This window comes from Erinaceus europaeus, chromosome 2 (assembly GCF_950295315.1).
Source record: "Erinaceus europaeus chromosome 2, mEriEur2.1, whole genome shotgun sequence".
In the NCBI taxonomy this organism is placed as follows: domain Eukaryota; kingdom Metazoa; phylum Chordata; class Mammalia; order Eulipotyphla; family Erinaceidae; genus Erinaceus; species Erinaceus europaeus.
This window is the reverse complement of record NC_080163.1, coordinates 139,575,115-139,588,965: the sequence shown is the minus strand read 5'-3', so window position 1 is coordinate 139,588,965 and position 13,851 is coordinate 139,575,115. Positions and strand designations below refer to the sequence as shown.

The window sequence follows — 13,851 nt, the reverse complement described above, 5'->3', positions numbered from 1 at the left end:
CCACATGCGCTTAACCTGCTGTGCTACCACCCGAATCCCGTATGAGCTTCTCTTAGTGGTTTCTGTTTATTGTTTCCTCCACAAACCTATCCTGGAATGCCTTTCTGGATTTGGTTTGACTGGTTAAGTGACCTAACAATCTGTCCTATTTCCCACAAAGTGGATAAGACGCTGCCTACTCTGTAGCCTGGCATAATGCTGGGTAGTTGGGTTCAAGTCTTGGGGGCCTTCACCTTCTCAGATCCAGAGCCTCAGGCATGTTCTCTGTTCCCTTGTAGTGCCTGGAGACTTGGGCAACCAGCTGGAGGCCAAGCTGGACAAGCCATCTGTCGTTCACTACCTCTGCTTTAAGAGAACAGACAGCTATTTTACACTCTGGCTGAATCTAGAACTGCTGTTGCCTGTCATCATTGACTGTTGGATTGACAATATCAGGTGGGTCTAGGGGTACAGGTGGGGCTGCTCAACTACTTGAACTCTAGAAGCCCCTTTCTTTCTTTCTTTCTTTCTTTCTTTCTTTCTTTCTTTCTTTCTTTCTTTCTTCTTTCTTCTTTATATACAATGGAAATATTGACATGACCATAGGATAAGTGGGGTATAATTCTACACAATTCCCACCACCAGAACTCCCTATCCCATCCCCACCCTTAAAAGCTTTCCTATTCTGTGGTCCGGGAGGTGGCACAATGGATAAAGCATTGGATTCTCAACCATGAGGTCTCGAGTTCAGTCCCCAGCAACACATGTACCAGAGTCATATCTGGTTCTTTCTCTCTCCCTTCCTGTCTTTCTCATTAATAAATAAATAAAACCTCTTTTAAAAATAATTTTAAAAAAGCTTTCCTATTCTTTATCTCTCTGGGAGCATGGACCCAGAATCATTATGGGGTGCAGAAAGTGGGAGGTCTGGCTTCTATAATTACTTCTCAGCCAAACATGGACATTGGCAGGTTGATCCATACTCCCTGCCTGTCTCTTTCCATAGTGGGGTAGGGCTCTGGGGAGGTAGGCCACCAGGACACATTGGTGAAGTCATCTGCCAGGGAGGTCAGGTTGGCCTCATAGTATCATCTGGAAACTTGGTGGCTGAGCAGCTCATTTCTATCCTCATCATTGACCTTTCTCCATTTCCTGTGTCTGGTTGGCACCACCTCTGCACTTTCCAGACAACTTTCTGCCCTTTCCTGATCCCCCTCCCTTTTTTAAAGATTTTATTTATTTATTCATGAGAAATGATAGAGGAAAAAGAACCAGACATCCCTCTGGTACATGTGCTTCTGGGGATTGAACTCAGAACCTCATGCTTGAGAGTCCAATGCCTTATCTACTGTGCCACCTCCCGGACCACCCTGATTACCCTTTTAAGATTAATTTTTATTTTATTTTATTTTAAATTTTTTTATTATCTTTATTTTTTTATTGGACTGCCAGAAATTGAGAGGAAAAGGGGTGATAGAGAGGGAGAGATACAGAGAGACACCTGCAACACTTTACCACTCGTAAAGCTTTCCTCCTTCAGGTGGGGATGGGGGCTTGAACCTGGGTCCTTGCACATTGCAACATGTATGCTCAACCAGGTGTGTCACCATCTGGCCCCTTATTTTCTTTTCTTAATGTATTTTACTTAATTTTTCTTCCAGGGCATGTCTCAGCTTTGGCTTATGGTGGTGCTGGAGATTGAACCAGGGATTTTGGTGCCTCAATAATGAAAGCCTTTTGCACAACCATTATGCTGTCCCCCAACAACTTCCTACCCTCTCTGAAACTGTGTGGGCTTATTGTCTGTTGCACCAGGAAGCCAAACACTGTCACACTGACTTTTTTTTTTAATACTTTTATTTTACTTTTTTATTTTTGAGAGAGATGGAGAGAGAGAAACACCAGAGCACTGCTCAGCTCTGGCTTATGGTGTTGTGGGGGATTGAACCTAGGACTTTGGAGGCTCAGATATGAGAGGCTCTTTGCATAACCATTATGCTATCTACCCCCGTCCTGTCACACTGACTTTTGCAAGAAAAGGAATTTTCTTTATTGCAGTCCTAAGTGTCATAAGGGAGGAACAATATTCAGGTCTATCTTAGTCACTTTGTTTTAGAATATTTATAATTTCTTATGTTTAATAACAGTTCTATGAAACAGATGTTTTTATTTATTTATTTTTAAATATTTTTATTTATTATTGGATTGAGACAGAGAGAAATTGAGCAGGACAAGGGAGAGGGAGAGAGACAGAGTGGTACAGGAGGTGGCATAGTGGATAAAGCATTGATCTTTCAAGCACGAGTTCCTGAGTTCAATCCCTGGCAGCACATGTACCAGAGTTATGTCTGGTTCTTTCTCTCTCTTCTCCTGTCTTTCTCATTAATAAATAAATAAAAATCTTAAAAGAGAGAGAGAGAGATACCTGCAGCCCTGCTTTACCACTTGTGAAGTTTTCCCCTCGCAGGTGGGGACCAGGGGCTTGAACCAGTGTCCTTGTGCACTGTAATGTGTGCACTTAACCAGGTGTACCACAGCTTGGCCCTGAAACAGATTTTTAAAAAAAAAATTTTTCCCTTTTGTTGCCCTTGTTGTTTTTTACTGTTGTCGTAGTTATTGTTGTTGTTATTGATGTCTTTGTTATTGATGTTGTTGTTTTTGGGTAGGACAGAAAGAAATGGAGAGAGGAGTAGAGAAAGGAAGACACCTGCAGACCTGCTTCACCGCCTGTGAAGTGACTCCCTTGGAGGTGGGGAGCCAGGAGCTTGAACTGGGATCCTTCTGCAGGTCCTTGCGCTTGGCACCATGTGCACTTAACCCACTGCACTACTGCCCAACCCCCGAAACTGATATTTTTATAAGTGAGGGAAATCTAAGATTGAAGAGGCTCTAAAATTGTCTGGGGGTGACATAGCTAAATATCAGAAGCAGGATTTGAACCTAGAATTATGTTCCTGTTTTTCCTCCTAGACTGTGAAAATTCCATTCAGTCAGAGACTACCTTTCAGAAACACAGTTGTCTCTTGATAATTTTTTTTTTCACAAAAATGTAGTCTCATAAATTAAGAAAATTTGGGGGCTCAGTGAAAAGAATTTTTAGATTTTTTCTTTTTAATTTTCTTTCTTTCCCTCTAGGGTTATTGCTGGGCTCAGTGCCTGCACCATGAATCCACCGCTCCTGGAGGCCATTTTTCCCCCTTCTGTTGCCCTTGTTGTAGCCTCGTTGTGGTCATTATTATTACCATCGTTGATGTCGTTTGTTGTTGGACAGGACAGAGAGAAATGGAGAGAGGAGGGGAAGAAGACAGAGAGGGGGAGAGAAAGACAGACACCTGCAGACCTGCTTCACTACTTGTGAAGCGACTCCTCTGCAGGTGGGGGGGGTTCGAACCGGGATCCTTACAGCGGTCCCTGCGCTTTGCCCACGTGCGCTTAACCCACTGCGCCACCGCCCGACCCCCGAATTTTTAGATTTTTATGCAGGCAGAGGAAGGGAGAGTGAGAGATACCATGAGAGATAACACAGCACAGCACCAAAGCTTCCTTAAATGTAGCAGGGGGGCCAGGTTTGAACCTGAGTCATGCACATGATAAAACAGTCAAATAAATTTTCAGGGGCCAAGTTATGGTGCACTTGTACTTTGTACAGTTACCATGTTCAAGGACTCAGGTGCAAACTCTTGGTCCTCAGCTAGAGAGGAAGGCTTCACAGATAGTGAAACAGTGCTGCAAGTATCTCTCTCTCCTTTTCCCATCCCTTTTCAATTTCTCTCTTTTTATTTTATTTTTTTTATTTTTTAAATATTTATTTTATTTATTCCCTTTTGCTGCCCTTGTTGTTTTATTGTTGTAGTTATGATTGTTGTTGTCGTTGTTGGATAGGACAGAGAGAAATGGAGAGAGGAGGGGAAGACAGAGAGGAGGAGAGAAAGACACCTGCAGACCTGCTTCACTGCCTGTGAAGCGACTCCTCTGCAGGTGGGGTCTCTTTTTATTTTATTTTATTTTTTTACTGGATGGGACAGAGAAATTGAGAGGAGAGGGGGAGGGAGAGAGGGAGAGAGACAGACACCTAAGACCTTCTTCATCATTTGTGAAGCAACCTCCCAGCAGGTTAGGAGCTGGGGCCTTCAACCAGCATCCTTGTGCCTTTCAATTTCTTGTTTTTAATTTTTTTGTTTCCTCCAGGGTTATTGCTGGGCTCGGTGCCTGCACCATGAATCCACCGCTCCTGGAGGCCATTTTTCCCCCTTTTGTTGCCCTTGTTGTTGTAGCCACGTTGTGGTTATTATTATTATTACCATTGTTGATGTTGTTGGATAGGACAGAGAGAAATGGAGAGAGGAGGGGAAGACAGAGAGGGGGAGAGAAAGATAGACACCTGCAGACCTGCTTCACCGCCTGTGAAGCGACTCCCTTGCAGGTGGGGAGCCGGGGGCTCGAACCGGGATCCTTACGCCAGTCCTTGTGCTTTGTGCCACGTGCTCTTAACCCACTGCGCCACCACCCAACCCCCTCGTTTTTAATTTTTAAAAATTATCTTTATTTATTTATTTGGATAGAGACATCTGTAAATCAAGAGGGAAGGGGGTGATAGAGAAGAAGAGAGACAGAGAGATACCTACAGTACTGCTTCACCATTTGTAAAGCTTTTCCCTCATGTAGGGACTGGGGGTTCGAACCCAGGACCTTGCTTTGTAACATGTATGTTCAACCAGGTGCACCCCGTGCCTTTCAATTTCTCTATCCAACCAACCAAAAAGAAAAAAAAATCTGGGAGTCAAGTGGTAGCGCAGTGGATTAAGCGCAAGGACCACCTTAAGGATCCTGGTTCAAGCCCCTGGCTCCCCACCTGCAGGGGAGTTGCTTAACAGACGGTAAAGCAGGTCTGCAGGTGTCTTTCTCTCCCCCTCTCTGTCTTCCCCTCCTCTCTACGTTTCTCTCTGTCCTATCCAACAATGACAACAACAATAATAACTACAACAATAAAAAAAAAAACTAAAAAAAAATCCTCCAGGCCCACTGGATTTTTCCTTCAGGCACTGAGCCCCAGTGATAAACCTGGTGGCAATTAAAATAGTAAATAATACTTTTAAAGTAAATCTTAACTTAAAAAAAATTATTTATAAAAAGGAAACTGACAAAAGCCGTAGAAGAAGAGGGGTACAACTCCGCACAATTCCTACCACCAGAACTCTGTATCCCATATCCCATCCTCCCCTCCCCATAGCTTTCCTATCTTTATCCCTCTGGGAATATGGACCCAGGGTCATTATGGGGTGCAGAATGTGGAAGGTCTGGCTTCTGTAATTGCTTCCCTGCTGAACATGAGTGTTGACAGGTCAATCCATACTCCCAACCTGTCTCTCTCTTTCCCTAGTGGGGTGGGACTCTGGGGAGGCGGAGGCTACAGAACACATTGGTGGGGGTCCTTTGCCCAGGGAAGTCCGGTTGGCATCATGTTAGCAGCTGGAAAATCTTAACTTTAAAAAACAGATTTCTTTTTCTTTTTTCTTTTTTCTTTTTTTTACCACAGCACTAATCAGCTCTGGCTTATGGTGGTATGGCTGATTAAACTTGAGACCTTAGAGCCTCAGGCATGAGTGTCTCTCTCTCTTTTTTTTTTGCCTCCAGGGTTATTACTGGGGCTCTGCACTACGAACCTACTGTTCCTGGAGGCTATTTTATTTATTTATTTATTTATTTATTTTATTCAGGCACTTTAAACTTTATTAGGGAAAATTGAGAGTTTTCACATGTTAGGGCATGGGAGGGAGAGGGAGAGAGAGAGAGATAGAAAGAGAGAGGGGCAGGCAAACACTTATATGGTGATTACATGGTGATCTGGACAGAGAGAGAGAAGGCTCCAAATGTCCAGCTTTTTTTTTTATAATTTATTTCTTTATTGGGGAATTAATGTTTTACATTCAACAGTAAATACAGTAGTTTGTATATGCATAACATTCCCTAGTTTCCCATTTAACAATACATCCCCCACTATGTCATTTATCATCCTTCATGGACCTGTATTCTCCCCACCCACCCACCCCAGAGTCTTTTACTTTGGTGCGATACGCCAATTACATTTCAGATTCTACTTGTGTTTTCTTTTCTGATCTTGTTTTTCAACTTCTGCCTGAGAGTGAGATCATCCCATATTCATCCTTCTGTTTCTGACTTACTTCACTCAACATGATTTTTTCAAGGTCCATCCAAGATCGGCTGAAAACGGTGAAGTCACCATTTTTTACAGCTGAGTAGTATTCCATTGTGTATCTAGACCACAACTTGCTCAGCCACTCATCTGTTGTTAGACACCTGGGTTGCTTCCAGGTTTTGGCTATTACAAATTGTGCTGCTAAGAACATATGTGTACACAGATCTTTTTGGGTGGGTGTGTTGGGTTCCTTAGGATATATCCCCAGGAGAGGAATTGCAGGATCATAGAGTAGGTCTATGTCTAGCCTTCTGAGAGTTCTCCAGACTGTTGTCCACAGAGGTTGGACCAATTGACATTCCCACCAGCAGTGTAGGAGGGTTCCTTTGACCCCACACCCTCTCCAGCATTTGCTGCTATTACCTTTTCTGATGTATGACATTCTTACAGGAGTGAAGTGATATCTCATTGTTGTCTTTATTTGCATTTCTCTGACAGTCAGAGACTTGGAGCATTTTTTCATGTGTTTCTTGGCCTTTTGGATCTCTTCTGTGATGAATATTCTGTCCATGTCCTCCCCCCATTTTTGGATGGGGTAATTTGTTGTCTTGCTGTTGAGTTTGGAAAGCTCTTTATATATGTTGGTTATTAAACTCTTATCTGATTTATGATCTGATGTATGGCATGTAAAGATCTCCCATTCTGTGAGGGGTCTCTTGGTTTGGGTAGTGGTTTCTTTTGCTGTGAAGAAGCTTTTTAATTTGATGTAGACCCATAGGTTTATACTTGCCGTAGTCTTCTGTGAATTGGATTCGTTTTATTGAAAATGTCTTTAAAAATTATGTGGAAAAGAGTTCTGCCAATATTTTCCTCTAAGTATCTGATAGTTTCTGGTCTAACATCCAAGTCCTTGAATCACTTGGAATTTTTGTATTTGATGAAATACAGTGATTCAGTTTCATTCTTCTGCATGTTTCAACCCATTGTTTTCAACACCATTTGTTGAAGAGACTCTGCTTTCCCCATTTAATAGTCTGGGCATGTTTGTCAAAGATTAGATGACCGGGAGTCTGCTGTAGCGCAGCGGGTTAAGCGCAGGTGGCGCAAAGCACAAGGATCATCATAAGGATCCCGGTTCGAGCCCCCGGCTCCCCACCTGCAGGGGAGTCGCTTCACAGGCGGTGAAGCAGGTCTGCAGGTGTCTATCTTTCTCTCCTCCTCTCTGTCTTCCCCTCCTCTCTCCATTTCTCTCTGTCCTATCCAACAACAACGACAACAACAATAATAACTACAACAATAAAACAACAAGGGCAACAAAAGGGAATAAATACAATAAATTTAAAAAAAAAAGATTAGATGACCATAGGTGTGGGGCCTCATTTCTGGGCTCTCAATTCTATTCCACTGGTCAGTGTGTCTATTCATGTTCCAGTACCAAGCAGTTATGATGACAATGGCTTTATAATACAGTTTGAAATCTGGGAGTGTGATGCCTCCGGTTCTGTTCTTTTTTCTCAAGATTGTTTTGGCAATTCTAGGTCTTTTCTGGTTTCAGATAAACATTTGTAGCATTTGTTCTATTCTCCTAAAAAATGTGCTTGGGATCTTGATGGGGATAGCATTAAACTTGTAGATGGCTCTGGGTAATATATTCATTTTGATGATGTTAATTCTTCCAACCCATGAACATGGAATATCTTTCCACTTCTTTGTGTCTTTTTCGATTTCTTTGAGTAGTGACTCATAATTTTCAGTATACAAGTCTTTCACTTCTTTGGTTAGGTTTACTTCTAGATATTTTATTGTTTTTGTTGCTATAGAAAAAGGAACTGATTTCTGGATTTCAATTTCTTCTAACTTAGTGTTTGCATAGAGGAATGCCACTGACTTTTGAATGTTAATTTTATAGCCTGACACCTTACTGTATTGCCAGATGATTTCCAAAAGCTTCTTGCTGGATTCCTTAGGTTTTTCCATGTATACTATCATGTCATCTGCAAATAAGGAGAGTTTGACTTCTTCTCTTCCAATCTGTATCCCTTTAATTCCTTGCTCCTGCCTGATTTTTGATAACTGATTCAATTTCATTAGCTGTGATGGGCCTGTTCTTGTTATCCACTTCCTCTTTACTTAGCTTTGGAAGTTGGTAGGTATCTAGGAATTCGTCCTTTTCTTCCAGGTTCTCTAGCTTGGTGGCATATAGTTGGTCATAGAAGCCTCAACATGATATGTTGAATTTCTGCGGTGTCTGTTGTGATATCTCCTCTTTCATTTAGTATCCAATTTATTTGGGTCTTCTCCCTTTTTTGTTTTGTCAGTCTGGCTAATGGTATGCCAATTTTGTTTACTCTTTCGAAGAACCAACATTTACTTTTGTTGATCTTTTGTATGGTTTTCTTATTCTCAGTGTTATTGATTTCTGCCCTAACTTTAGTGATTTCTTTCCTTCTGGTTGCTTTAGGATTCCTTTGTTGTTCTTCTTCTAGGTCTTTAAGATGTGCAATCAGGCTGTTTATTTGTGCTTTTTCTTGTTTCCTAATGTGTGCTTGTATAACTATGAACTTTCCTCTTAGTACTGCTTTAGCTGTGCCCCAAATATTTTGATAACTTGTGTCGTCATTTTCATTGAACTCTCGAGAAACATTTTGATTTATTCCTTTATTTCCTCTTTGACCCAGAAGTTGTTAAGAAGTGTACTGTTGAGCTTCCACATTTTGGGACTGTTACTAATCTTTTGTTGATTGTTAAGTGTTAGTTTAATTCCACTGTGGTCTGAGAAGATGCTTGGGATGATTTCAATGCTCTTGAATTGGCTGATGCTGTCTTTGTGGCCTAACATATGGTCTATCCTTGAGAATGACCCATGTGGATTTGAGTAAAATGTGTATTCCAGTTTCTTAGGATGAGTGACTCTGAAAATGTCCAATAGTTCTAGTTTATCTATCTCTTCATTTAGCTCCCTTATGTCTTTATTGATTTTCTGTCTGGATGATCTGTCAAGTTGAGAGAGTGGGGTGTTGAAGTCCCCTACTATGATTGTGTTGCTGTTAATATATTGCTGTAGCTCTTTCCGTAGAAGTTTGATGTATTTAGATGGCTTCTCATTGGGTGCATAGATGTTAATAATTGTTAAGTCCTCTTGATTGACTGATCCTCTGAGCATTAAGTAGTGTCCATTCCTATCTTTTTTAATCTTGTCTATTTTAAAGTCTATCATGTCAGATATGAGAATAGCTGTTCCTGCCCTTTTTTGTAGGCCATTGGCTTGTATGATAGTTTTCCATCCTTTCACTTTAAGTCTGTGTTTGTCTTGTTGAGTTAGGTGGGTTTCCTGTAGACAGCATATTGTTGGGTTGTGTTTTCTGATCCATCTTCCTACTCTGTGTCTTTTAATAGGTGAATTCAGGCCATTGACATTTATTGATATCAAAGATTGAAGATATTTTAACGCCATTCTTGTAGAGTTTTAGAGTGTTTTGATATATGTCCTATTTATGGTGGTCTGATTGTTTATAGGAGACCTTTCAGAAGTTCTTTCAGGGCAGGCTTGGTGATAGTTGATTCCTTCAACTGTTGCTTTTCTGAAATGGTTTTGATGCCTCCATCTAGTCTGAATGACAGTCTAGCAGGATATAGTATTCTTGGTTGAAAGTCTTTCTCATTGAGCACTCGATAGATATCTTGCCATTCTCTTCTGGCCTGTAGTGTTTGTATGGAGAAGTCTGCTGCTAATCTTATGGGTTTTCCTTTGTAGGTGACTCTTTGTTTTTGTCTTGCAGCCTTGAGGATCCTTTCTTTATCCTTATTCCTTTCCATTCTAAGTATGATATGTCTTGGTGTCTTTAGGTCTGGGTTAATTCTGTTTGGGACCCTCTGGGCTTCTTGAATCTTTATGTCTTTGATGTTGTCTAGACTAGAGAAGTTTTCAGCTATTATGGCCTGGAAAATGCTTTCTTCCTCTCCTTCTCTTTCTTCCTCTGGTAAGCCAATAATGCGTATATTGTTTCTTTTGAAGTCATCCCATAGGACTCTGTTGTTATTTTCAGTATCTATTAATCTCTTTTTGAGATCTCTTACTTCTTTTTTAGTTGTCTCTAATTCATCCTCAATCTTGCTAATTCTGTCTTCAGCCTCATTTATTCTGTTCTCTCTGCCTTCTACTGTTTTTTGGAGTTTATCTGTTTTGTTGCCCTGTTCTCATACTCGTTTAGCTTATTCAGCTAGTTGTGTTCTTAGCTTAGCGATTTCAGCTTTCAGCTCTCTAATAACCATGAGATAATTATTATTTTCTTCCATAATCTCATTTGTTGTTCCTGTATTTCTGATTACAATTTTTTCAAATTCTTTACTCACTCCTGTTATTATTTCCTTAGCTAATGTTTGGATGTTGAACTCTTTTATTTTGTGCTTTACCCTCTGGAGGACTTTTAGCTGGACTCTTGTCCTGGTTCGATTCTCTAATATTTCTTCTTGTTGTTTTAACCATTTTCTTCTTTTTTTTAAAATTTAATTTAATTTATTTATTCCTTTTTGTTGCCCTTGTTGTTTTATTGTTGTAGTTATTATTGTTGTTGGATAGGATAGAGAGAAATGGAGAGAAGGAGGGGAAGACAGAGAGGAGGAGAGAAAGATAGACACCTGCAGACCTGCTTCACCGCCTGTGAAGCGACTCCCCTGCAGGTGGGGAGCCGGGGTTCAAACTGGGATCCCTATGCCGGTCCTTGTGCTTTGCGCCACCTGCGCTTAACCTGCTGCGCTACAGCCCGACTCCCGTTTTAACCATTTTATATATTATGTTATGAGTTCCCTTTATCAGTACTTTTCAAATTACCGATTGCTATTGCCTGGATTGACTTGTGTCTAAGTAAATTAATTAAAGGGTTCACAGTGGTGGAAGTTAACAGTTGTTTCAATCCCTGAGTTGGAGCTCAGTGGTTTAAAAGCCTCTTTTTTTTTCTTCCCTGTAGGCTATGGGAGCCTGAGGGCTTTTAAACTGTCAATAGGCTTCAGCTTAATCACTGACTCCTGACCAAGAGATAAAGCAGGGTGTGGCAGAGATAATCCAGTGGTTATGCAAAGAGACTTTCACAGCCCCTCAGCTATGCCTCCAAGGTATAGGTCTTTTCCTGAGTTTCCTGGTTAGATCTCTGTGCCCTCTTGTCCCTCCCTGTCGCTGCTCCCGATTCTGAGGGTAGTATCAATGGAGACTCAGAGTTGCACTTGGTGAGTCTCTGGGGAGTCCTCTCCTCCCTTCAGCTGTCCCCTTGTTGGTGGAGCAGACTGGAGGTGGTGTCTCAACTGATAAACTGCTGGACTGTTTGCAGTCACTTAATCTCTCCTTACCCTCCTCTCTCCTCTCTGTCACCAGCCACACGTGTTTGTACTCACGGGTGATTTACTGGGTTCCTGTGGTCATTCTAGTCCTGTCTTGTTTCGGTCCCGGGTGGTCTCCTTTGGTATTCCTAGTTGATCCGGGAGAGGAGAGGAGAGGAGAGGAGAGGAGAGGAGAGGAGAGGAGAGGAGAGGAGAGGAGAGGAGAGGAGAGGAGAGGAGAGGAGAGGAGGAGAAGAGAGGAGAGGAGAGAAAGAGATCTGCTGCTGTTCCTAGCTCTGCCTCCGGAAGTCTCCTGGAGGCTCTTTTTTTTCCCTTTTTTTTAAAAATCTTTTTATTTTTATTATTGGATAGAGACAGAGAAATTGAGAGGGGAGGGGAAGGGAGAGAGGGAGAGAAACAGAGAGACACCTACAGCCATGTTTCACCACTTGTGAAGCTTTCCCCCTGCAGGTGGGGACCAGGGGCTTGAACCTGGGTCCTTGTGCACTATAATGTGTGCGCTTAACCAGGTGCGCCACCACCTGGCCCCCTTTTTTTTCCCTTTTGTTGCCCTTGTTTTATCCTTGTTGTGGTTATTATTATTGTTGTTACTGATTTTGTTGTTGTTGGATAGCACAGAGAGAAATGGAGAGAGGAGGGGAAGACAGAGGGGGAGATAAAAACAGACATCCAGGCCAGGCTGTAGTGCAGCGGGTTAACCACACATGGCGCAAAGTGCAAAGACTGGCATAAGGATACTGGTTTGAGCTCCCGGCCCCCCAGGGAGTCGCTTCACAGGTGGTGAAGCAGGTCTGCAGGTGTCTTTTTCTTCCCTTCTCTGTCTTCCTCTCCTCTCTCCATTTTTCTCTGTTCTGTCTAACAAGGATGACATCAATAACAACAATAACTACAACAATAAAAAACAAGGTCAACAAAAGGGAAAAAACAAACAAACAAACAAAAACCAGACATCTGCAGACCTGCTTCACCACCTGTGAAGCGACTCCCCTGCAGTTTGGGAACCGGGGGCTTGAACCGGGATCCTTAGGCCAGTCCTTGTGCTTCGTGCCATATGCACTTAACCTGCTGCACTACCGCCGGACTCCTGGTTTTTCTTTAAAATATTATTTATTTATTAATGAGAAAGATAGGAGGAGAGAGAAAGAATCAGACATCACTCTGGCACATGTGATGCCGGGGATCGAACTCAGGACCTCATGCTTGAGAAACCAAAGCTTTATCACTGCGCCACTTCCTGGACCACCCAGTTTTTTTTTCTTTTCAATTTTTTTAAAAAAAATTTTAGGGAGTCGGGGGCTGTAGCGCATCAGGTTAAGCGCAAGTGGCGCAAAGCACAAGGACCGGCATAAGGATCCCGGTTCAAACCCAGGCTCCCCACCTGCAGGGGAGTCGCTTCACAGGTGGTGAAGCAGGTCTGCAGGTGTCTATCTTTCTCTCCTCCTCTCTGTCTTCCCCTCCTCTCTCCATTTCTCTCTGTCCTATCCAACAACGACGACAACAATAATAACTACAACAATAAAAAAACAACAAGGGCAACAAAAGGGAATAAATAAATAAAAATAAAAAAATATTTTAAAAAATTTATAGGGAGTTGGGCGGTAGTGCAGCAGGTTAAGCGCACATGGCGCAAAGTGCAAGGACCAGTGTAAGGATCCCGGTTAAGCCCTCAGGCTCCCCACCTGCACCAGAGTCACTTCACAATTGGTGAAGCAGGTCTGCAGGTGTCTATCTTTCTCTCCCCCCTCTGTCTTCCCCTCCTCACTCCATTTCTCTCTGTCTTATCCAACAATGAAGACATCAATAACAACAATAAAAACTACAACAACAATAAAAAAGGGGCAACAAAGAGTAAATAAATAAATATTTAAAAATTATTATAATATTTATTGGATAGAGATAGCCAGAAATCAAAAGGGATGGGGAAGAGAGGGAGAGAGATAGAGAGACCCCTGCAGGTGGGTACCAGCAACTCAAACCTGGGTCCTTGCTCACTGTAACATGTGCATTCAACCAGGTGTAACATGTGCATTCAACCACCTGGCCCCAAGAGCTAGAACTTCAATTTCACATATGTGTTACTAGAGATCTGATTGGTATAGACTTAAAGTCCAGCACTCAACCCAGCCACTCTGGCTGCTATTTAAGAGAGTGGGAATAGATTCACCACCACCAGTGGCTATAGATCAAGTCTGTTATCTTTTGCTCTCAGTCATGAAGAGAAATGGGATCTTGCCTGAGCATAAGAATTTCTTTCTGGGGTAGTCGGGCGGTAGCTCAGCTGGTTAAGCACTGGTGGCAAAAAGCACAAGGACCGGCGTAAGGATCCCAGTTTGAGCCCCCAGTTCCCCACCTGCAGGGGAATTGCTTCACAGGTAGTGAAG

The 13,851-nt window shown here is 42.3% G+C and overlaps 1 protein-coding gene across 5 annotated transcripts in view; it reads left to right on the top strand.

The window, feature by feature from the left end:
• PLA2G15 (phospholipase A2 group XV) overlaps nucleotides 1–13,851 on the top strand; it is a 61,462-nt gene that overhangs the window by 24,240 nt on the left and 23,371 nt on the right. For 4 of the 5 annotated variants that reach the window (XM_016185838.2, XM_060185283.1, XM_007517703.3 and 1 more), the window contains one exon: nucleotides 279–435. The exons of the other annotated variant lie outside the window; for it this stretch is intronic. In XM_016185838.2, coding sequence (XP_016041324.2) covers nucleotides 279–435 — 157 coding nt within the window. The remainder of the gene's footprint in view (nucleotides 1–278; nucleotides 436–13,851) is intronic. 5 annotated transcript variants of the gene reach the window in all.